Consider the following 24511-nt stretch of genomic DNA (forward strand, 5'->3'; position numbering starts at 1 on the left):
AAGACCCAAAGCGAGTTACTGGCAGTGTCTTGACCAGTGCTGGAGCCCCACCCCTACCCCCTAACTTTTGATGGGAGGTCTTGGGCCAGTAACTGCAATCTCCAGGCCTCAGTTAAGCTGATCTATAAAATGGGCTGAAGCCTGCAACTTCTGGCCAGGAGAGCTAAGGACTGGGTGCAGCATCTCCCAGTCGTTCTGCCTGAAGTTTGGAGCCTTACTCTCCTGGCACCTGGGTCCCAGCTCGGGCAGAGCCAACCTTGGGCTGCGGGGATGGGGTCTGGGGGGTCTTTGGGAACTTTGGGACACTTACTGGCACAATGGGCAGGTGAGGCGGCCTTCAGTCGCGCGGCCACGCAGGCAGCCGGCGCAGAAGTCGTGGAAGCAGTCCAGAAGACAGGGGCGCTCGTACTGCACGTGGCACAGCGGGCACACCAGCGGGTGGACGCTCGGGGCGTCCAGGGAGCTCGGGCCCTCCAGGGGCCCGAAGATAGCTCCCGACATCTGCAGGGACAGCACAGGCGGGCGGCTGGGGCGCGCACGGAGCCCCGCTTGAACTCCCGCGGCCCCTCTGCCCGGTCGCCCGCGCCCTCCCTGTTGCGTCTGGACCCGACGGGGCGTCCAGAGGTCATGGAGTGGGGAGCCTCTAGGGCCCGGGTTAGGGCTGGGGCCTGGAGCGCCCCGGCGCAGGGAGAACGGGCAGTGAGGACTAGCGAGGGGAGGGGCCCTGTACCTACCCGCTAGGCCGCTTTACTGGGAGCTACCCGCCCTCCGAGCTTCTCCCCCACGGTCCAGCGCTCCTAGTGCGGCTCCGAGCCGCGCTCTGAGACCCCGCGCTGTCGCTCTGCCGAGGAGTTGCCGGCCCTGGAAGGTCAGGCTCGCACCGGGCGATGGTTCCTATCCTACGCGGGGCCTCGCTCTGCCCTGGCCTCTCCTACCTCTCCTCACTCCCACCCTCGGAATTCCCCGCCGGCTGTCCTCTGGGTGACCCGCAGGAGACGCCCCTTCCGGCATCCACCTTCCCCAGGGTGGCTGCTGCCTTACGGCGCAGCGGGGCCGAACCGACCTCGGCGCTCGCCATCTGCTTTGCGCTCTGGTTCCGGCCCGGCTACTCCATCCCCAGCCCGCAGGGAGGAGAAGCTAGGACGCCAAGGCTCCAGGGACGGTGCCAGGCAAGGGTGAAAGGGTCGGACTGGCCCCTGCCCGGGATAACAGAGTCCCGAGCCCCAAGACCAGAGCGCCGCGCAGAGCAGGGCCAGAGGACCTTGGCTGCGGGGTCTTCAAGGGTGTAGGGCGGACGCGGTGGCTCGCGTCTGTAATTCCGGCACTTTGGGAGGCTGAGGCGGGCAGATCGCTTAAGGTCAGGAGATCGAGACCAGCCTGGCCAACGTGGCGAAACCCCTTCTCTACTAAAAATACAAAAATTAGCCAGGCGTGGTGGCGCCCGCCTGCAGTCCCTTTGGGAGGCTGAGACAGAACTGATTGAACCCGGGAGGTGGAGGTTGCAGTGAGCGGAGATCCCGCCACTGCACTCCAGCCTGGGCGACAGAGCGAGACTCTGTCTCAAAAAAAAAAAAAAAAAAAAAAAAGTCCAGACCCCACCCCCACCGCCGCTATTCCCTGCTCTTCCATCCGATTTGGGTCTGAACAGGTCATCGCAGCCGCATTTCCTCGGCGGCCAATTGCGGGCGCCAGAGAGCAGCGGACGCCCCTCCACCAGCGCTTGGGAGGCGGAGTGAGACGCCCTGGAATCCTAGCCCTGCCTTTCGCTGGTTGTGAGCTCTCGGCCATGTTACAGACCTCTCAGGGCCTCAGCGCTGGGTTAAAATAGAACTGGTGTCCTGATAATGGGCGAGGCCCCAGTGGAATAATGCCCGTGAAATACACATACTGGGCGTCCACTTAATTAAGGCCCCATCCTCATTGCCTGCCAAGTTCCCAAAAGAGGGATGGGTTTGGGTGGGAGGTTGAGAGGGGAGGCTCCCGGCCTTTCCAGCAGTGCCCCCTCTGCCGTCTGGGCCTGGCAGATACGTGTTGATCCCAGCGTTTTCTCCAGCACGCCCTCGCTTCCTGTCTGTGTTATCCTGAGTGTCCTAAGAGCAGCCCGTTTCTGCCCCTCTTGCAATTACAAAGTCAAACCCAGAGCCTGACCCACAGTAGTGCTCAATAAAGGCTTAGAAAAAACTCGGAGCTATTTGAGCTGTTTTCGTTTTGTTTTGTTTAAGACAGGATCTCACGCTGTCGCCCAGGCTGGAGCGCAGTGGCGCGATCATATCTCACTGCAGCCTCGGCTTCCTTCCACCTCAGCCTCCCAAGTAGCTGGGACTACAGCCGTGCACCACCACGCCCGGCCAATTTTGTTTTTTTTCTTTTTCTTAGAGACGGAGTTTTGCTCTTGTTGCCCAGGCTGGAGTGCAGTGGCATGATCTCGGCTCACTGCAACCTCCGCCTCCCGGGTTCAAGTGATTCTCCTGCCTTAGCCTCCCGAGTAGCTGGGATTGCAGCTGCATGCCACCAGGCCCAGGTAATTTTTTTGTATTTTTAGTAGAGATGGGGTTTCACCATGTTGGCCAGGCTGCTCTTGAACTCCTGACCTCAGGTGATCCGCCCACCTTGGCCTCCCAAAGTGCTAGGATTACAGGTGTGAGCCACTGAACCCAGCCTTTTTTTTTTTTTTTTTTTGTATTTTTAGTAGAAAAATAAAAAGTACAATGTGCTGCACACATTGGGGATTTTGCCGTGTTGCCCAGGCTGGTCTCCAACTCCTGGGCTCAAGCACTCTGCCTGCCTTGGCCTTCCAAAGTTGCTGGGATTACAGACGTGAGCCGCCTTGCCTTGCCTTGAGCTGGGTTTTGAAGGATGCGTAGGAGTAGGAGTTTGCTAGAAGAAGGAAGTGAATTCTAGAGAGAAACTAGTTGTTCTTTTGAGGACTGTCCCTAGCCCTGGTTCTATTTATGGACCAAATCATAATGACAATAGTAGCAATGGCTAATGTTTCTGGGCCAAGATTCTTTTTTTTTTTTTTTTTTTTTTTGAGATGGAGTTTTGCTCTTGTTGCCCAGGCTGGAGTGTAATGGTGCCATCTCAGCTCACCAAAACTTCCGCCTCCCGGGTTCAAGCAATTCTCCTGCCTCAGCCTCCGGAGTAGCTGAGATTACAGGCATTCGCCACCATACCCAGCTAATTTTGTATTTTTAGGAGAGACAGGGTTTCTCCATGTTGGTCAGGCTGGTCTCGAACTCCCGACCTCAGGTGACCTGCCCGCCTTGGCCTCCCAAAATGCTGGGATTACAGGCATGAGCCACTGCGCCCAGCCTCTTTTTTTTTTTTTTTGGGCAAGGGGAGGGAGGGTGGGGAGATATGGGCCAATATTCTAGTCTAAGCTGTTTAACTTCTTTTTTTTTTTTTTTTTTTTTTGAGACGGAGTCTCGCTCTGTCACCCAGGCTGGAGTGCAGTGGCCGGATCTCAGCTCACTGCAAGCTCCGCCTCCCGGGTTTACACCATTCTCCTGCCTCAGCCTCCCGAGTAGCTGGGACTACAGGCGCCCGCCACCTCGCCCGGCTAGTTTTTTGTATTTTTAGTAGAGACGGGGTTTCACCATGTTAGCCAGGATGGTCTCGATCTCCTGACCTTGTGATCCGCCCGTCTCAGCCTCCCAAAGTGCTGGGATTACAGGCTTGAGCCACCGCGCCCGGCCTAACTTCTTTTTTTGTTTTGAGACAGAGTCTCGCTCTGTCGCCCAGGCTGGAGTGCAGTGGCGCGATCTCGGGCTCACTGCAAGCTCTGCCTCCCAGGTTCATGTCATTCTCCTGGCTCAGCCTCCCGAGTAGCTGGGACTAGAGGCGCCTGCCACTACGCCCGGCTAATTTTGTTGGTATTTTTAGTAGAAACGGGGTTTCACCGTGTTAGCCGGGATGTTCTCCATCTCCTGACCTCGTGATCCAGCTGCCTCTGAACCCAGCCCTTTATTTATTTTATTTTTTTTCTGTATTTTTAGTAGAAAAATAAAAAGTACAATGTGCTGCACACATTGGGGGTTTTGCCTTGTTGCCCAGGCTGGTCTCCAACTCCTGGGTTCAAGCACTCTGCCTGCCTTGGCCTCCCAAAGTGCTGGGATTACAGGCGTGAGCCACTGTGCCTGGCCTAAGCTATTTAATTTATATTAACTCATTTAATCTGGACAACACTCTTATGATGCATTAGTTTCCCAGTAGGAGTTGAGTGCTTCGTTCATCCATTCATTCATGTCTGTATCTGTTCAACTAGTATTTATGGAGCATCTACCATGGGCACGTAGAAGGGAATACACCAGCCAAGGTTAATCAAGTACACAAATAAACAAATAATGACAGGCTGCATTAAATGCTTGGAAGAAAATCATAAGGATGATAGGCCGGGTGCCGTGGCTCATACCTGTAATTCCAGCTTTGGGAGCCCGAGGTGGGTGGATCACCCTGAGGTCAGGAGTTCGAGACCAGCCTGGCCAACATGGTGAAACCCCATCCCTACTAAACATACAAAAATTAGCCAGGCGCGGTGGCTCATGCCTGTTATCCCAGCACTTTAGGAGACCGAGGCAGGTGGATCACGAGATCAGGAGTTCGAGACCAGCCTGGCTAGCATGGTGAAACCCTGTCTCTACTAAAAATACAAAAAATTAGCCAGGTGTGGTGGCACGCACCTGGAGTCCCAGCTATTCGGGAGGCTGAGGCAGGAGAATTACTTGAACCTGGCAGGTGGAGGTTGCAGTGAGCCAAGATCGCGCCATTGCACTCCAGCCTAAGTGAGAATGAGACCTCTGTGTCAAAAAACAAACAAACAAACAAACAAACAAACAAACAAAAAAGCTGGGTGTAGCGGTGCATGCCTGTAATCCCAGCTACTCTTGCGAGGCTGAGGCAGGAGAATCGAGATGGCACCACTGCACTCCTGCCTGGGTGACAGAGCGAGATTCCACCTAAAAAATTAAATAAATAAATAAGGATGATACGATGGAGGGCAGCTGGGAGGGGCTTGAGCTGAGGACCACACTAGGTAACCACGAACAGAGAGGGGGAACTGAGCTTCAGACCCCCCAGAGGAAAAGAAATTAAGAAAACCGGGAAGGCTGGGCATAGTGGCTCACACCCGTAATCCTAGCACTTTGGGAGGCCAGCGTGGGTGAATCTCTTGAGCCCAGGAGTTCGAGACCAACTTGGGCAACATAGCAAGACTCCCCCTATCTATAAAAAATACTAAAACTTAGCTGGGCATGGTGGCTCCCGCTTGTAGTCCCAGCTACTTGAGAGGCTGAGGTGGAAGGATCGCTTGAGCCAGGCGGTTGAGGCTGCAGTGAGCTGTCACTGCACCTCTGCAGTCCCACCTTAGGTGACAGAGTAAGACCCTGTCTGAAAAGAAAAACAAACAAAAAAAGAAAAGCTGGGAAAAGTTCCAAGCAGAGGCAAGAACAAGTGCAAAGCCCCAGAAATGGGAAGACATTTAGAGACTAGAAGATCAATGTGGTTGCAGATGAAAGAGCTCAGGGTGGGGAGTGGGACTCAACATGGGATGGGAGTGAGGATGGAGGATGGGGGTGAGGCTGGAGAGGTGGGGGCAGGGCAGGGAGTGTGGGGTGAGGGATGAGGGTTGGAGTGTGGGGAGGTGGGGGTGAGGGTGAAGAGGTGAGAATGGGCTCATGGGGGTGAGGGTGATCTATGGGACACTAGTCTAGAGATGCCAAGGATGCCACTGGCTGCACTTGTGGGGAGTCCAGGGAGGGCTAGAGGCTGCACACATTGGCATAGGGAGTCATATTTAAAGGGAAGAGCATGGGTCTTGTCTAAAGATCAAGAGTAGATAAGGATGAAAGGAGGCTGTGATGGCTCCCACCTGTAATCCTAGCGCTTTGGGAAGCTGAGGCAGGAGGATTGCTTTAGCCCAGGAGTTCTAGATCAGCCTGGGCAACATAGCCATAGTGAGACACCAACTCTCTACAAAACAAAACAAAATAAAACAAAACAAAGAAAATGAAACATGCAGCTGGGCGTGGTGGTGCATACCTGTGGTCCCAGCTACTCAGGAGGCTGAGGTGGGATAGCTGGAGCCTAGGATGTCAAGGTTTCAGTGAGCCATGTTCACACCACTGCACTCCAGCCTGGACAACAGAGTGAGCCTGTTTCAAAAAAAAAAAAAAAAAAAAAAGGGCTGGTCGCGGTGGCTCACGCCTGTAATCCCAGCACTTTGGGAGGCCGAGACAGGCGGATCACGAGGTCAGGAGATCGACACCATCCTGGCTAACACGGTGAAACCCTGTCTCTACTAAAAAAAATAAAAAAACTAGCCAGGCGAGGTGGCAGGCACCTATAGTCCCAGCTACTCGGGATGCTGAGGCAGGAGAATGGCATAAACCCGGGAGGCGGAGCTTGCAGTGAGCTGAGATCCAGCCACTGCACTCCAGCCTGGGCGACAGAGCAAGACTCCGTCTCAAAAAAAAAAAGAAAGAAAAAGGAAAGAACAATAAAAGTCAACTGCTGAGAGGGAGGTTTAGGAAGGAAGGGCTGACATTATGACTGAGGTGTGAAATAGTCTTTTGGGCCAGGTGCAGTGGCTTATGCCTGTAATCCCAGCACTTTGGGAGGCCAAGGTGGGAGGATCCCAGGAGTTTGAGGCTGCAGTAAGCTATGATCACATCACTGCACTCCAGCCTGGGCGACAGAGCGAGACTCCGTCTCAAAAACAAAACAAAACAAAAAACAAAAAACACAAAACAACAACAAAAAAAGGGAAATAATCCCTTGGGGGAGAGATTTAGGATTGTCAGTAGCCCTGAGGGCTTGCTTAGGGTCCATTATCAGCCAGGGTCCAGTCAAAAGACAACAATAGTTTTTAACTGAGATAATTTAATATAAAGGATTGTTACCTAGGTATAAAGATGTGTTTAGGTAACTGACGGGGTATAATACCAACAGTAGCAACTGCAGGAAGTAGCTGCCCCTCGTAGGGTGGTATTAGTAAAATGTAGATGCCTGAGGAGGGGGACGGGGAGGTGAAACCAGACATCTGAGGAGAGGGTGCTGCTTCGCTAGGGCTGGTGTCTCTGAGGAGAAGAAAACAAGGCTGATTCTGCACATGTTGGAATAAGTGCAGACTGGATTCCACTGCTGCTTCCAAATGTTTCAACTGCCACCTCCAGGATCAAGAAGCAAGAGTGGGTGACACCAGACAGGATAGGAACAAGCAGGAAGCAAAGCCCCCTATTGATAGAGCCAAACCAGGATCAGCTGGAAAGCAGAAGTGTTTGCAGGGGCCCAGCCTGGGCATTGTAGAGCCAAAAACAACACGTGGCTTTGGAGCTTGGTCAACCGGCCCCAGAGGCCTGAGTTGAAAGCTAGACCCATCAGCACAGTGTCTCCTCCAGTGACTGGACTTTTGCTAGGTGAGTACACTGAAGCCAGGTAAAGAGAGTGGAGAGTGTGTGCCACTGAGTGATTGACAATTCAGGATCCTGGAATATAATTCCATGAGGACGCAGGGGGTGAGTGGGTGCAAAGTAGCCCAGTTCAAGGGACCTGCGGGCCTGGGGATGAGGACCTTTGCTTCTCCACATGCGGTCCATGGACTCACAGCATCAGCGTCGTCTGAGAGCTTGTGAGAAATGCAGAATTTCAGGCCACTGAGACCGCTGGAATTGGAATCTGCATTTTCCAGATCTCCCGGTGGTCCTCAACTACATATTGGTTTGGGATGGGAAACTAGAAGGCTTGGGCTAGGAAACTAGGGGGTGGTGATCAGCGGGTGGGCGGCTTGGCGGCAGCAAGAAGGACAGGCGCTGAGAGACAGCCCCTAGGCATGAACTTCCAAACTGGGGCTTTTTAAGTAGGAGGAAGCCATGGTGGTCTGGCATTGGGACCTCTGAACGAAATTTCCCTGTGGCCAGAAGGAATTTCCCCACTTCCTCAAGTTAGTAGATTCGATTCCCATCCCACTAGCTGGTAATTTACAGTATAGTGAATTTCCTTATTTCTTTTTTCTTCCCAAGACTTTCAAAAAGTAAAGCCAATCCCTTTATTTGTTTTTGGGCTCGTCCAGTCTGGCTTCCCCCCTACGATCATTCGCAGTGGGACAGCCCGCCCGGCCTCCTTCCTTCCCCCGAAACCCTCCAGGCCTGGGAGAGGACGCGTTTTGCATTCAGGGAAAACCAATCGCTCCCCTATCGTACATAACCAAGAGAAATGGTGGCGGACGAGGGGCGTGGTAAAGCGATTAGTGCGGCCTGGACCCTGCGTGCCTTGCGCGCTGCGGGCTCTTTGCGTCTGCGTAGTTCGCTCACCTCCCTTTCTAACTCCGCTGCGGCCATGGCTCCAGTGGTTAGTATGGCTCCGCGTGAGGCCTCGGCTCCAGGGGAGGCACGTGGGCCTCGCCGAGCCCGGCATCTACCCAGGCTTGCTGGGGACGGCGCCCTGCAGCGTCCTGCTGGGGTGGGCTGGCAGGTCGACCGGAGCGGGCCAGAGCCCCTGCCGATCCCAGCACGTTGTAGGCGGAGGAGGCCGCGGCCCGAGGCCCGTGAGGGAGATCCGGGAGGTTTCGGAGGCCGGGGCTCGGGCTCGGGCCCCAGCTAGGGGCCAGCGGGGAGCTGGAGCCTGGAGACTGCGGGCTGGGCCGGCCACTGGTTCTTGGACCCCGGCCCGGGGCCTGATTACCTGGGTGGAGGGCGAGGAAGAAGAACGGGACCTGCTACCCTGGGGAGCCGCGCATTCGGAAGTGCACGGCCAAGACTCAGGGACGAATCCGCGGAAGGGCGGCTTGGTCGGCCTGCTTTCGGAGAGGAGGCCCGGATTTGAGGAGCTTTTTAGAGTCCCCAGAGGAAATTAGTTTATCAGGGCGCACTGCACAGACTCGAACGGGTGCTACGGGTGGTGTAGGGCGAAGGCTCTCATTCCATTCTCCTGTAGCTAGGCTGGGACTGGGCTGTGCGGCGCCCTCCTAGGTTATTTGAGAAAGTTGTTTTTCCATGTTCTATGTCCCAAGATCCTACTTTTTCTCTTTTGTTGGGACTCCCTGGTTAACATTTCCGGTTCTTCTGCTCTTTCTGTCTGGTTGGGCTTTTAAATGCATTTTGGTTTAAAACCTTGATGGAAAAGTATCAAGCCCATTGTGGGTAGGTCTCTTGATTGATTGTGTATGTTCGGAATAGATCTTAAAGCATCCCTCTTAGATTGTTACTGGGAAGAGACGTAAAAAAATAAATCAGTGATTTTTGTAGTGGCCAAATGTTTGAAAAGTTGATCCAGTTAACACAAGTTTTAGATGAAGTTCTTTTAAACATAAAGGAAGGAAGGTAAGATGTGTTCTTGGAAAGGTCTATTTAGTTCTGCAAAGCTTTTAAACGTGAAAGTACAGGTTGGTACGATGCACAAGTGCGTTAATGGTGTCAAGTTTGTAGAGGGATGAGATTAACACAAGCCTCTTCATAAGTGAAGAAACTGGAACCTTGTAGGATGTGCTTTGCCGGGTGGTTTGGAAGTACTAATGCATAGACTAAATGCATCAAAATGTCAGAAGTTCTTGACGGTAGTGTTGTAATAAGATTCTAGGTTTTAGCCTTAACCTTGTCCGAGCTGGAGTGGACAGGCAGCTAGAATACTTTGCAACTCCCTTCATGAAAAGGTGGATGAGACAGGATGAAGGGAGATGAACTAAGATGTATCAGGACCGTACTCTGAACATGTAGGAGAAGGATTGATTTCACATGAAAATTGTGGGTATGCAAGGCATTTTGTATGCCTGTACTCTAATTCTGGAAAAAAATAAAATAGTATTTTTTGAAATTGTATCTGGGAATGTTCGGGCAAATAAAAGGAAATGTTCATTTCATTGTGGTTCATAAAGTAAGAGACCTTCATGCCTGTACAGATTGGGGAGACTGGAAAGTTTGAGTGGGTCAAGAGTGCTAGAATGATTTTCCCTTCAAAAGCGCATGACCCCAGGCCCCAAACTTGTAGAGCAGCATCTGCCCTCATTACACCTCTGGCACTCAGGCAGTGATGCCTCTTGGCCCTCTTGCAAAGGGAGCACAGCTCCATGAGTTTTGTATTTGTATGGACTTTTATACCTACGACATTTCTGGTTCTGTTAATCTCGTTTTTCTGACTGGTTGAATCTTCATCTCTGTTATCATTTGTGTGTTTTCTTAGAAAAAACTTGTGGCGAAGGGGGGCAAAAAAAAGAAGCAGGTTCTGAAGTTCACTCTTGATTGCACCCACCCTGTAGAAGATGGAATCATGGATGCTGCCAATTTTGTAAGTTACATCCTTACTGCCACTCAGGTGGTGACAAACATTTTGAGATAGTGTTGAGAAAACCTACTGGGGTACATTTCTGTTTTCAGGCTTATAGGCAGCTTCACAGGTCTGGCTGTATCATTTCACCCTGGGAATGTGGGCAGATTACTTGTTTGTTTCCAAGTCTTGCTTCCTCTTGTGTGTGCAACAGTTGTGAGGAGTGAAAGGAGATGGACTTAGAATAAGCAAGAAGGACTCTAGCACAGAGGTGTTGGAGGACTATCTTGTTTTTCTCCTTTAGTTTCCACAAATGATTTTACTTAAAAGTTACCAAGAAACAGGCCAGGCGTGGTGGCTCACGCCTATAATCCCAACACTTTGGGAGGCCGAGGCGGGCAGATCATGAGGTCAGGAGTTCGAGAGCAGTCTGGCCAACATAGTGAAACCCCGTCTCTACTAAAGATACAAAAAATTAGCTGGGTGTGGTGGTGTGCACCTGTAATCCCAGCTACTCGGGAGGCTCCTGTAGGAGAATTGCGTGAATATGGGAGGTGGAGAGCACCATTGCACTCCATCTCGGGAGATAGTGCGAGACTCCTTCTCAAAGACAAAAAAAAAAGTTACTGAGAAACAGACAAATTTCATCGGGTCCATGGCATCCCCTTTGCTCTTTGGTGTGTTTAAGCATAAGTGAGGGACCCTGATCCTAACTGTGGGCTGCCTCTGTCCTGGGTCTCACTGCTTAGATGTGGAGCTTTGGACAGGTGGCAGCAGTTCCCGAAGCTTTCTCTGATATGAAGCATCTGAGCTTTGGTATTTAAAGTATCCTGCTTGCTAAATTGTAATTGGAGCTTTTTTTGTTTTTTCCCTCACATCTTGCTCTGTGCTGATTTTTTGCCCCTGTGTTTAGCCCATTCCCCAATATTCCTCTATCTTATTGCAATCTAGAAATATTAAGTAATCCCTCTGCCACATTTGACTCAGCAGTTTGGTTTTGACATTTTATTCTTTTTCCTCTAATAGCCATGTTTGGGAGATTCAGATTTGTGTGCAGAAGTCTCCTAAATTTGCATTCGCTCTAAATTCTCCAGACGGTTGAACTATTGCCAGGATCAGTATCATTACAACAAAAATAATTTTTAAACACAAAATAATTATGGTCACGAATTATCCAGAATGGAATTTGGGTAATCTCTTAGTTTATTGCCTTTATGTAGATGTTGTTTGTATCTGTGTCCTTCAAGAAATCCCTTATTTCCTTAGTTCTTTCTCTATCCAGTGACTTCTGGCTTTTCTCTGTGGCCTCCTCTTTCTCAACTTTGGTGTCTTCCAGTTTGGTATTCACATGGTGGCCCTGTTCTGGCATTATTCCTGCCTTCCTCTGAGCCATTCCCTCAGCCCACTCATCTGTTTGTGTGATTGTCTTTCCTTCTGGAAGCCTCCTTAGGATAGAAAACTTAAGTCATTTATGAATCTTGAGATGCAGAATTCAAGATTTCTGACCTAATCACTCTGTGCCCCATCTCTGGTTAACGTATACTGTTTATTTTATTTATTTGATTTATTTTTTGATACCAAGTTTTGCTCTTGTTGCCCAGGCTGGAGTGCAATGGCGTAATCTCGGCTCACTGCAGTCTCCGTTTCCCGGGTTCAAGCCATTCTGGTGTCTCAGCCTCCCGAGTAGCTGGGATTACAGGCGCCTGCCACCACGCCTGGCTAATTTTTGTATTAGTAGAGATGGGGTTTCTCCATGTTGGTCAGGCTAGTCTCGAACCCCCGACTTTAGGTGATCGACCCGCTTTGGCCTCCCAAAGTGCTGGGATTACAGGCGTGAGCCACCGCGCCTGGCCATTTTATTTTATTTTTATTTATTTATTTTTGAGACGGAATCTCACTCTGTTGCCCGGGCTGGAGTGCGGTGGTGTGATCTTGACTCACTGCAACTTCCACCTCCCAGGGTTAAGTGATTCTCTTTCCCAGCCTCCCGAGTAGCTGGGATTACAGGCGTGCGCCACCATGCCCAACTAATTTGTGTATTTTTGTGGTAGAGATGGCGCTTTGCCATGTTGGCCAGGCTGGTCTCGAACTCCTGACCTCAGGTGATTTGCCTACCTCGGCCTCTCAAAGTGTTTGGATTACAAGCATGAACCGCTGTGCCCAGCCACATTTTTTTTTTTTTTTTTTTTTTGAAGGAGTCTTGCTATTTGTCACCCAGGCTGGAGTGCAGTGGCGTGATCTTGGCTCACTGCAAGCTCTGCCTCTCGGGTTCACACTATTCTCCTGCCTCAGCCTCCCGAGTAGCTGGGACTACAGGCATCTGTCACCATGCCCGGCTAATTTTTTGTGTTTTTAGTAGAGATGGAGTTTCACTGTATTAGCCAGGATGATCTCGATCTCCTGACCTTGTGATCTGCCTGCCTTGGCCTCCCAAAGTGCTAGGATTACAGGCGTGAACCACTGCGCCCAGCCCCAAATTTTTATTTATTTATTTATTTTGAGACTTTATTTATTTTGAGACTTATTTTGAGATTTTATTTATTTATTTATTTATTTATTTATTTATTTTGAGATTTATTTATTTTGAGTCTCGCTCTGTTGCCCAGGCTGGAATGCAGTGGCGCGATCTCGACTCACTGCAAGCTCCGCCTCCTGGGTTCACACCCTTCTCCTGCCTCAGCCTCCCGAGTAGCTGGGACTACTGGCGCCCACCGCCATGCCCGGCTAATTTTCTGTATTTTTAGTAGAGATGGGGTTTCACAGTGTTAGCCAGGATGGTGTCGATCTCCTGACCTCGTGATCCGCCCACCTCGGCATCCCAAATTTTTATTTTTTGAGAAAGGGTCTGTTGTCCAGGCTGGAGGGCAGTAGCATGATCCTGGCTCACTGCAGCCTCAACCTCATAGGCCCAAGTGATCCTTCCACCTCAGCCTCTGGAATAGCTGGGACCACAGGCATGCACCACCATACTGAGCTAATTTTTAAATTCTTTTATAGAAAAAGGATCTTCCAACTAAGTTGCCCAGGCTTGTCTTGAACTTGAGGGCTCAAGCGATCTTCCTGCCTTGGCTTCCCAACGTGCCGGGTTTACAGGCATGAGCTACTGCACCCAGCCAGTTAACATACTTTGTACTGGAGTTTTTAAATAGAAAATTATAGGAATTTTGAGCTGAAAGGGACTTCATGTCATTGCAATAGCAAGAAAACAACTAAAAAGGTCCTTTTTGGGCAAAGCTTTCTGAAGCACAACAAGGAGGTGAAAGTCTTGCTGGGGCCCACACGGGAGTTTGCAGAGAATGTCTCAGGCTCCTGAGTGACTGCTGCTTCTGCTGTACCACACATGGCCCTGGACCAGGTCTAGAATTGTTTCGGTCACCATGTCTTTGCTCTTTCTACTAGGTTGAAGGCTTATTTTCTGATAGTGCTGTGAACAGTGTTTTATACGCCTTAGATTCAGAAGTTGCTTTTAGCTTTGGTTGCATGTACCTTGTAAAAGTTTGTTTTATTTATGTATTTTTTGAGACAGGGTCTCACTGTCCCCCAGGCTGGAGTGCAGTGGCGTGATCTCGGCTCATGGCAACCTCCGCCTCCTGGGCTCAAGCAATCCTCCTGCCTCAGCCTCCTGAGTAGCTGGGACTACAGGTGCATGCCACCACACCTGGCTAATATTTGTATTTTTTGTGGAGATAGGGTTTTGCCATGTTGCCTAGCCTGGTCTCAAATTCCTGAGCTCAGGTGATCCACCCACCTCAGCCTCCCAAAGTGCTGGGATTACAGGCTTATCTCATAAAAATTTGGCCTTGGGTTTCCTGTCTACTCTTGTGTTGCCCACTAAGCCTTTCATGGAGAGGCATAGTTGACCTTGTGTGGAAGAAGTCAAATATGTTTACAGTGGGATGTCGTCTCATAGTATGTATGTAAACGGGATTTGTTACCATTTTTTAAAAAGACTGAACATTTAAGAAACAGATATTAGGGCCAGGCGTGGTGGCTCACACTGTAATCCCAACGCTTTGGGAGACCGTGGTGGAAGGATCGCTCGAGCCCAGGAGTTTGAGACCAACCTGGGCATCATAAAGAGACCCCTTCTCTTAAAAAAAAAAGAAGCCAGGCGCAGTGGCTCACGCTTGTAATCCCAGCACTTTGGGAGGCAGAGGTGGACGGATCACCTGAAGTTGGGAGTTTGAGACCAGCGTGACCAACATGGAGAAACCCAGTCTCTACTAAAAATACAAAATTAGGCCGGGCGCGGTGGCTCAAGCCTGTAATCCCAGCACTTTGGGAGGCCGAGACGGGTGGATCATGAGGTCAGGAGATCGAGACCATCCTGGCTAATACGGTGAAACCCCATCTCTACTAAAAAATACAAAAAACTAGCCGGGCGAGGTGGCGGGTGCCTGTAGTCCCAGCTACTCGGGAGGCTGAGGCAGGAGAATGGCGTGAACCCGAGAGGAGGAGCTTGCAGTGAGCTGAGATCCGGCCACTGCACTCCAGCCTGGGTGACAGAGCAAGACTCCGTCTCAAAAAAAAAAAAAAAAAAAAAAAAATACAAAATTAGCTGGGCGTGGTGGCAAATGCCTGTAATCCCAACTACTCAGGAGGCTGAGCAGGAGGATTGCTTGAGCCCGGGAGGCGGAGGTTGCCATGAGCCGAGATTGTGTCATTGCACTCCAGCTTGGGCAACTAGAGCTAACCTCCATCTCAAAAAAAAAAAAAGATTATAACATTAGCTGGGGCCAGGTGGGATAGCTCATGCCTGTAATCCTAGCACTTCGAGAGGCTGAGGTGGGAGGATCACTTGAGTCTGGGAGGTGGAGACTTGAGCCTGGGAGATTGAGAGTGGAGTGAGCTGTGATTGGGCGGCTGCATTCCTGCCTGGGCGACAGAGTGAGACTGTCTCCAAAACCAAAACAAGAAACGATGTTAGTTCAGTGTTGGGAGACAAAAAAATAAAATATTCTGTTAAGACAGATGAACCTGTCACTTCATTGGTCAATTTAATGATTTCTACAGGAGCAGTTTTTGCAAGAAAGGATCAAAGTGAACGGAAAAGCTGGGAACCTTGGTGGAGGGGTGGTGACCATCGAAAGGAGCAAGAGCAAGATCACCGTGACATCTGAGGTGCCTTTCTCCAAAAGGTACGGGAGGGAAGTGTGTGTGGCCTGCGTGTACCCAGTGCTCAGCCCGCCTTTTCCCTGCACGGGAGTGGGGGCACCCGCAGAGTGATTGGCTTGCATCTGTTAATTTCTGGAACTATGCCCAGTGCAGGAGGCAGTGGATGAATGCTATTATGGTCGTTAACAATAGTCAACTTTTGATTTTGTCTTTCACAGGCTAAAGTTTTTTTTTTTTTGTGTGCTGGAGTCTCACTCCGTTGCCCAGGCTGTTGTGCAGCGGCGCGATCTCGTTTCACTGCAACCTCTGCCACCTGGGTTCAAGCAGTTGTCCTGCCTCAGCCTCCTGAGTAGCTGAGATTACAGGCACCTGCCACCACGCCCAGCTAATTTTTGTATTTTTAGTAGAGACTGGGGTTTCACCATGTTGGCCAGGCTGCTCTCAAACTCCTCCCCTCAAGTGATCCACCTACCTTGGCCTCCCAAAGTGCTGGGATTACAGGCCTGAGCCACCATGCCCGGCCAGGCTAAATTATTTTAAACAGTAAGGTACTCAGACTTGCTTACAAGACTGTTTTCTCAAAAATATTCTTGGCTGGGCACAGTGGCTTATGCTTGTAATCCCAGCACTTTGGGAGGCTGATACAGGATGATTGCTTGAGCCCAGGAGTTTGAGACCAGCCTGGGCAACATAGTGAGACCTCCGTCTCTACAAGAGTTAAAATTAGCTGGGCATGGTGACATGTGCCTGTAGTCCAGCCACTTGGGGGGCTGAAGTGGGAGGATGGCTTGAGTCCAGGAGGTCAGGGTTGTAATGAGCTGTGATTGTGCCACTGCAGGTCAGCTTGGGTGACAGAGTGAGACCCTATTTCAAAAAAAAAAAATTGCTTCCTGTTTCCAGATCACAATAAGAACTTACCTTTTGTTTTTGAAATCGAGGCTTGCTCTGTTGCCCAGGTTGGAGTGCAATGGCGCCATCTTGGCTCACTGCAACCTCTGCCTCCCGGGTTCAAGCGATTCTCCTGCCTCAGCCTCCCGAGTTTTTGGAATTGCAGGCGTGTGCCACCATGCCCAGTTAATTTTTTGTATTTTTAGTAGCGACAGGGTTTCGCCGTGTTGGCCAGGCTGGTCTGGAACTCTTAACCTCAGGTGATTTGCCTGCCTTGGCCTCCCAAAGTGCAGGGATTATAGGCATGAGCCACCGCACCTGCCCCACACCCGGCTAATTCTTGTATTTCCTTTTTTTTGAGACAGTCTCACTGTCGCCCAGGCTGGAGTGCAATGGCGCGATCTCAGCTCACTGCAACCTCCGGCTCCCAGGTTCAGGCAATTCTCTTGCCTCTGCCTCCTGCGTAGCTGGGATTACCGGCACCTGCCACCACACCTGGCTAATTTTTTTTGTTTTTTAGTAGAGACAGGGTTTCACCATCTTGGCCAGGCTGGTCTCGAACTCCTGACTTCGTAATCCACCTGCTTTGGCCTCCCAAAGTGCTGGAATTACAGGCATGAGCCACCGTGCCTGACCTAATTCTTGTATTTTTAGTAGATACGGGGTTTCGCCGTGTTTGCCAGACTGGTCTTGAACTCCTGACCTCAGGTGAACCACCATGCCCGGCCAAGAGCTTTCCTTTTGAATTCCAGTTGCTTCCCTTGTAAGTGCTACTTTGGCACTGAACAAGGAATCTGAAGACCTCAATTTAGACCTAGTCCACTCTAGTTAATTCCTGGGGGCCCATTTTCTTTCATTTCAAAATGGAGGCATTAATTTGCTGGTTCCCTCGAATGTTATGTGTTGGTTTTTGAGGATGAGGTTAAAATACTTTACCAGTTGCTGAAGAATTGGATATGCTTATACTCAGCTCCTAGCCTGGGGCTGTGGCCTGTTAGGAGCTTTTAATCATACTAAATCCGAGCACTTTGGGAGGCCGAGGTTGGAAGATCACCTGAGGTTGGGAGTTCGAGACCAGCCTGACCAACATGGAGAAACCCCGTCTCTACTAAAAATACAAAATTAGCTGGGCGTGGTGGTGCATGCCTGTAATCTCAGCTACTTGGGAGGCTGAGGCAGGAGAATTGCTTGAACCAGGGAGGCGGAGGTTGTGGTGAGCTGAGATTGCACCATTGCACTCCAGCCTGGGCAACAAGAGCAAAACTCGGTCTCAAAAAAAAAAAAAAAAAAAAAAAAACAAACAACATACTAAATCAAGTTGTGGGAAATTTTAAGGTATGTTAGTACAAATTGGTTGTAGTTAATGCTTTTATTTTTAGCTATGTCAGTGAAGAAATGACTTTGAAGCTTCAGTGAATTCCTCACAGTCTGCCTGGGAAGCAGTGAGAGTGGGGCTTCCGGGGGGTGCAAAGCCTCCGTCTGGTCTGCTGGGCCGTAGCAGAGCCCTTGGGGAAGATTCTGTTACCTTTCTGTGACCTGTTTATCAGGGTGAGAGTGTCTCCTGGCATGTGTCACTTCCATTTTCGCAAATTTTCCTTTCTTTATCCAGTAGAGAAGGGAAGGTGCCTTAGTCATCTGTCACAGCTTTCTTTTCTTTTTTTTTTTTTTTTGAGACGGAGTCTCGCTCTGTCGCCCAGGCTGGAGTGCAGTGGCCGGATCTCAGCTCAATGCAAGCTCCGCCTCCCGGGTTTAGCCATTCTCCTGCCTCAGCCTCCCGAGTAGCTGGGACGACAGGCGCCAGCCACCTCGCCCGGCTAGTTTTTTGTATTTTTTAGTGGAGACGGGGTTTCACCATGTTAGCCAGGATGGTCTCGATCTCCTGACCTCGTGATCCGCCCGTCTCAACTTTCTTTTCTTGATGATAACAGTTTATTTTCCTGAAAGGTTCAAGGTGTCCCGAATCTAGAACTTTTTTGGTTTCTGAATTTGTACGGGGTTTTTATTTGTTTATTATTTTGAAAAGGAGTTTTGATCTTGTCTAGGCTGGAGTGCAACGGTGCAATCTCAGCTCACTGAAACCTCTGCCTCCCAGGTTCAAGCAATTCTCCTGCCTCAGCCTCTCAAGTAACTGGGATTATAGGCGCCCTCCATGACGCCCGGCTAATGTTTTGTATTTTAAGTAGGGGGGGGGGTTTCATCATGTTGGCCAGGCTGGTCTGGAACTCCTGACCTCAGGTGATCCACCTGCCTTGGCCTCCCAAAGTGCTGGGATTACAGGCGTGAAGGCACTGTGCCCAGCCTGTACAGGGTTTTTTTTGGTTTGTTTTTTGTTTTTTAAACCTGATTTTTTTCCCCCAGTGTTCTATTAGGGATTTTTTTTTTCCTTTTTTTTAGATAGGGTCTTACTCTGTTGCCCAGGCTGGAGAGCAGTGGGGCAATCATAGCTCACTCTAGCCCTCATCTCCTGGCTCAAAACAGTCCTGCCTCAGCCTCCCAAATAGCTAGGACTACACGAGTACCCCTCCATGCCCGACTGTATCAGGAAAAATTTAAACCACCTGAAATTTTGAATTAAACAACCTCATCTGAATACAATATGGTGGAAATAATTGACAAAAGTATACTTTTTGGATGGAATGACCAAATTGATTTATCTTTGTGTAGGGAAAAGTGGACAGTTGAATTGAGATCTTCACACTTTGTGGTGATTGCTTTGTTGGTGTGGAGATTGCTTTGTTGGTGTGGCAATTGTTGGTGTGGAGATTGCTTTGTTGGTGTGGAGATTGCTTTGTTGGTGTGGAGCACTGTAACAGTGCTCCTTTTTTGGAGATGGTGAGTCTGTTGGTTCATGACATTTGGGTCCCTGTTAATATGCCGGGTCCCTGTTAATATGCCAGGGATCCAGGTTGGGCACGGTGGCTCACGCCTGCAATCCCAGCACTTTGGGAGGCCGAGGCAGGTGGATCACCTGAGGTCTGGAGTTTCAGACCAGCCTGATAAACATGGAGAAACCCCATCTCTACTAAAAATACAAAAATTAGCTGGGTGTGGTAGCACGCACCTGAAATCCCAGCTACTCGGGAGGGTGAGGCAGGAGAATCGCTTGAACCCAGGAGGCGGAGGTTGTGGTGAGCCAAGATCGCGCCATTGCACTCCAGCCTGGGCAACGAGAGCGAAATTCTGTCTCAAAAAAAATAAAAATAAAAAATATGCCAGGGATCTATCTGAGCATCCCATGTAGTCCTTGCTATGGTCTGAAGAGATGGTTAGCACCAGGGGTCCCCTTTCACTGTGGGAAAAACAGCTTGGTTAGATTAATTGGCTCTGCCGTGGGTTTGTGTGTTGTGGAATTCCCTCTTTATGGCTTGGGAAGATTCGGAATAGCCTCAGGGCCATGTAAGCAAGCCGGTGAGAGAGGTGCCAAGATTGTGGTGCACTTCATCTTTTTTATTTTATTTTATTTTATTTTATTTATTTATTTTTTTGAGACGGAGTCTCGCTCTGTCGCCCAGGCTGGAGTGCAGTGGCGCGATCTCGGCTCACTGCAAGCTCCGCCTCCCGGGTTCACGCCATTCTCCTGCCTCAGCCTCCCGAGTAGCTGGGACTACAGGCGCCCACAACCGCGCCCGGCTAATTTTTTGTATTTTTAGTAGAGACGGGGTTTCATCGTGGTCTCGATCTCCTGACCTTGTGATCCGCCCGCCTCGGCCTCCCAAAGTGCTGGGATTACAGGCTTGAGCCACCGCGCCCGGCTATTTTATTTTATTTTATTTTATTTTATTTTATTTTATTTTTTTTGAGACAGAGTCTCGCTCTGTCACCCAGGCTGGAGTGCAGTGGCCGGATCTCAGCTCACTGCAAGCTCCACCTCCCGGGTTTACGCCATTCTCCTGCCTCAGCCTCCCAAGTAGCTGGGACTACAGGCGCCCGCCACCTCGCCCGGCTAGTTTTTTGTATTTTTTAGTAGAGACGGGGTTTCACTGTGTTAGCCAGGATGGTCTCGATCTCCTGACCTCGTGATCCGCCCGTCTCGGCCTCCCAAAGTGCTGGGATTACAGGCTTGAGCCACCGCGCCCGGCCATTATTTTTTTTTAAATTAAAAAAAAAAAATGTTGTGTAGGGACAGGGTCTTGCCATGTTGCCCAGGCTGATCTCGAACTTGTAGGTTCAAGGGATCCTCTCACCTTGGCCTCACAAAGTGTTGGGATTACAGGCATGAGCCACCGCACCCAGCCCTTAGGTCATCTTTATGTAGTTAGGGTCTTGGGCACAAAAGCCAGTTGTTGCCTTTCCATAAAGAATGAGTGTTTCGGCCGGGCGCGGTGGCTCACACCTGTAATCCCAGCACTTTGGGAGGCTGAGGTGAGACCAGCCTGGCCAACATGGCAAAACCCCTGTCTCTACTGAAATTACAAAAATTAGTTGGACATGGTGTTGTGCGCCTGTAATCCCAGCTACTTGGGAGACTGAGGCACAAGAATTGCTTGAATCCTGGAGGCAGAGGTTGCAGTGAGCCTGGGCCACAGAATGAGATTCTGTCTCAGAAAAAAAGAATGAGTTTTCTAACGATCCCGCTGCTGTGGTGAGTGTTTAGCTCTCACCCGGCTAAAGCAGCGATTGGGCAGGCCGATTGAGAGGCTTGGTGCTTTCTGGGCATGAGCGCAGTGCAGGGTGGCATTCTGTCCCTGTGTGTTTGGTGGTGAGCAGGAGCGAGTGTGCGCACAGCCCTAAGAAGCAGTCCTCATCGTCCAAACAACCTCAGAAGGGGGTTTGACTCTAAGGTGATGTGTGCGCAGTGCTTACAGCTCGTTGGAAACCTACTATTTTCTCCGTAAAAAGTATTGAGGTTGCATATTTAACTGTAAAATTTCTATCATGTTATCTTTCTCCAGTGGTCACTAAAGACCATTTTATTTATTTTTATTTTTATTTTTATTTTTTTTTGAGGTGGAGTCTGGCTCTCTTGCCTAGGCTGGAGTGCAGTGGCCAGATCTCAGCTCACTGCAAGCTCCGCCTCCTGGGTTCACGCCATTCTCCTGCCTCAGCCTCCCGAGTACCTGGGACTACAGGCGCCCACTACCTCGCCCAGCTAGTTTTTTGTATTTTTTAGTAGAGACGGGGTTTCACTGTGTTAGCCAGGATGGTCTCGATCTCCTGACCTCGTGATCCGCCCGTCTCGGCCTCCCAAAGTGCTGGGATTACAGGCTTGAGCCACCGCGCCCGGCCTAAAGACCATTTTATAGGTGTTTGCTGCATTTTCTTTTTTTTTTTTTTTTTTTGAGACAGAGTCTTGCTCTGTCGCCCAGGCTGGAGTGCAGTGGCCGGATCTCAGCTCACTGCAAGCTCCGCCTCCCAGGTTTATGCCATTCTCCTGCCTCAGCCTCCCGAGTAGCTGGGACTACAGGCGCCCGCCACCTCGCCTGGCTAGTTTTTTGTATTTTTTAGTAGAGATGGGGTTTCACCGTGCTAGCCAGGATGGTCTCGATCTCCTGACCTTGTGATCCGCCCGTCTCGGCCTCCCAAAGTGCTGGGATTACAGGCTTGAGCCACCGCGCCCGGCCAGGTGTTTGCTGCATTTTCATGGACACCTGGTATCTGCTCTTTTTTTTGTTTTTGGAGACAGTCTCCCTCTGTCGCCCAGGCTGGAGTGCAGTGGCGCCATCTTGGCTCACTGCAGCCTCTGCTTCTGTCTCCCAGGTTCAAGTGATTCTCTTGCCTCAGCCTCCTGAGTAGCTGGGACTACAGGTGCCCACCTTCACGTCTGGCTAATCTTTTGTATTTTTAGTAGAGACGGGGTTGCACTGTGTTAGCCAGGATGGTCTCCATTTCCTGACCTCATGATCAGCCTGCCTTGGCCTCCCAAAGTGCTGTGATTACAGGCGCGAGCCAGTGCTCCTGGCCTGGTTTTTTTTTTTTTCTTTCTTTTTTTTTTTTTCCTTTTTGTAGGCAGTCTCGCTCTGTTACCCAGGCTGGAATGCAAGGTACAATCTCAGCTCACTGCACCCTCTGCCTCCTGGATTCAAGGGATCCGGGATCCTCATGCCTCAGCCTCCTCAGTAGCTGGGATTACAGGTGTGCACCACCACACCCGGCTAATTTTTTTATTTTTAATTTTTTTAATTTTGTAGAGATGGGGTTTCACCATGTTGGCCAGGCTGGTCTCGAACTCCTGACCTCAAGTGATCCACCTTCCTTGGCCTCCCAAAGCGCTGGGATTACAGGCCTGAGCTACTGCGCCCAGTCTACTCTCATTGTTACTGCCAATGTCGATGGCACGCGGCTGATACTCTCAGAGCCTTGGCTGGGTGTATTTGCCATTTTTGAGGCTTGGAAAACACCCTGAATTGTAATGATTCTGAGTGCTGGGTTTTATAAACGTTAAAATGTTTTAGGATGCAAGCACCAGCTGTCTAGTGGAGTTCTCATGTCCTTTCTCTGCAGGTATTTGAAATATCTCACCAAAAAATATTTGAAGAAGAATAATCTACGTGACTGGTTGCGCGTAGTTGCTAACAGCAAAGAGAGTTACGAATTACGTTACTTCCAGATTAACCAGGACGAAGAAGAGGAGGAAGATGAGGATTAAATTTCATTTATCCGGAATATTTTGTATGAGTTCTTGAATAAAACTTGGGAACCAAAATGGTGGTTTATCCTTGTATCTCTGCAGTGTGGATTGAACAGAAAATTGGAAATCATAGTCAAAGGGCTTCTCTTGGTTCGCCACTCACTTATTTGTAACTTGACTTCTTTTTTTCTGCTTAAAAGTTTCAATTCTCGTGGTAATACCAGAGTAGAAGGAGAGGGTGACTTTACAGAACTGACAGCCATTGGGGAGGCAGATGCCGGTGTGGAGGTGTGGGCTGAAGGTAGTGACTGTTTGATTTTAAAAAGTGTGACTGTCAGTTGTATATGTTGCTTTTCTCAAACAATGATTCAGGGATACAAGTGGGCTCCTCTCGTTCATTAAAAGAAAACGTGACATCTTCTAAGATTCTCTGTGGGAAAATGACAGTGTCAATAAAATGCGGGTTTCTGGGCCATTCGTCTTACTTTCATTTTTTGATTACAAATTTGACACACACAATTATGTCTGTTAATCATCTTCTTCCTAGAGAGAGAAACGGTGCTCCTTCAGCGTTGCTGCATAGTCCGTCACTCTCCATAAAGGGGTTTGGGGAATCGATTGTAAAAGTCCCAGGTTCTGAATTAACTAAATGTGTACAGAAATGAATGTGTAAGTAATGTTTCTACAAGTCTTTGCCACAAACTGTCACTTCCGTCTCCAGCAGAGGGAGCTGGAGGAATAGTGCTTCCAGATGTGGTCTCCCATGTGGGGCCCAGCGATGGCAGCCCCTGATGGCAAGAGCTCTGGAGGCTCTGGTGAAGGGGGGACACCAAGGAAAAGTGACTGGGAAGCCTCTCGTGCCAAGGATATGGGAGGTGCCCTGGAAATAGCTGCCTCATGCCACTTAGGCCATGACTGGATTTAATGTCAGAAGTTATTCTACAAACGGGTATGCTGCAGTGCAGAGGCTAGACAACTGTGAACGGGGCTCCCAAAGCTGGCAAAAGAAGATGCAATTGTTGCCGTGAGTGACTTTGAAAGCCCCTGGTGCCTTGCGGTGCCCTTCTGAAATTCGAACAGTAATGCAGAAGTGTCTGCTTTAGAATTTACGGTGTCTAAAATTCATGTTTTTAAAAGAGCTTGCCTACAGATGGTTTCCACACCCGAAATTGTGCCCTGTGAGTTGCATAGCTGGAAGTACAATGCTCAGTCCTACCTTGGCTCCCATTAAACATTTGGTGCTCTGTGGATTGAGTTGAACGTGTTGAGGCTTTGCAATTTCACTTGTGTTAAAGGCTCTGGCATTTTTCCATTTCTATGCAAATTTCTTTGAAGCAGAATTGCTTGCATATTTCTTCTCTGCCTTCACAGAAAGCAGAGTTTCTTTCAAACTTCACTGAGGCATCAGTTGCTCTTTGGCAATGTCCCTTACCATGATTATTAAGTTTGTGGCTTGAGTTTACAAATTTTGTTTGTTGCATTGATGTTCCCATGTAGTAATTTTCAGTTTGGTTGTGAAAAAACCCTGGGCTGAAGTTAGCATTTAAGTTAAAAGAAAAAAAAACTAGTCCCACATTTGAAAACTTGTAATAAAATTGAAACTCACTGGTTTTCTATGACTTTTTGAACTCTTGTAATCGAGTTTTGATCACATTTTCTATTAAAGTGGCTAACACCTGGCTACTA

General features: G+C 49.6%; 2 protein-coding genes across 17 annotated transcripts in view; one reads left to right on the plus strand and one right to left on the minus strand.

The window, feature by feature from the left end:
• RNF207 (ring finger protein 207) overlaps positions 1-918 on the minus strand; it is a 14721-nt gene extending 13803 nt beyond the window's left edge. For all 13 annotated transcript variants that reach the window (XR_010581567.2, XR_012426948.1, XR_012426936.1 and 10 more), the window contains exons 1-2: positions 735-918; positions 311-501 (exon numbers count right to left, since the gene is read on the minus strand). Coding sequence is in view for 2 of the 13 variants with exons in the window: in XM_005544935.5 (XP_005544992.3) it covers positions 311-501 (191 nt within the window). In the remaining 11 variants the exon portion in view is untranslated. The remainder of the gene's footprint in view (positions 1-310; positions 502-734) is intronic.
• RPL22 (ribosomal protein L22) overlaps positions 1-24511 on the plus strand; it is a 26789-nt gene extending 2278 nt beyond the window's left edge. Inside the window, exons 1-4 of one of the 4 annotated variants that reach the window (XM_065530587.2) lie at positions 7239-7412; positions 10171-10275; positions 15268-15392; positions 22699-24511. In XM_065530587.2, the coding sequence (XP_065386659.1) occupies positions 10258-10275; positions 15268-15392; positions 22699-22843 (288 nt within the window). In that variant the 5' untranslated portion in view covers positions 7239-7412; positions 10171-10257 and the 3' untranslated portion in view covers positions 22844-24511. Of the gene's footprint in view, positions 1-7238; positions 7413-8310; positions 8455-10170; positions 10276-15267; positions 15393-22698 lie in introns of those variants that run through there. The other 3 variants (XM_015451028.4, XM_045387944.2, XM_065530590.2) reach the window with 3 other exon arrangements.

Source organism: Macaca fascicularis, chromosome 1 (assembly GCF_037993035.2).
Source record: "Macaca fascicularis isolate 582-1 chromosome 1, T2T-MFA8v1.1".
Classification (NCBI taxonomy): domain Eukaryota; kingdom Metazoa; phylum Chordata; class Mammalia; order Primates; family Cercopithecidae; genus Macaca; species Macaca fascicularis.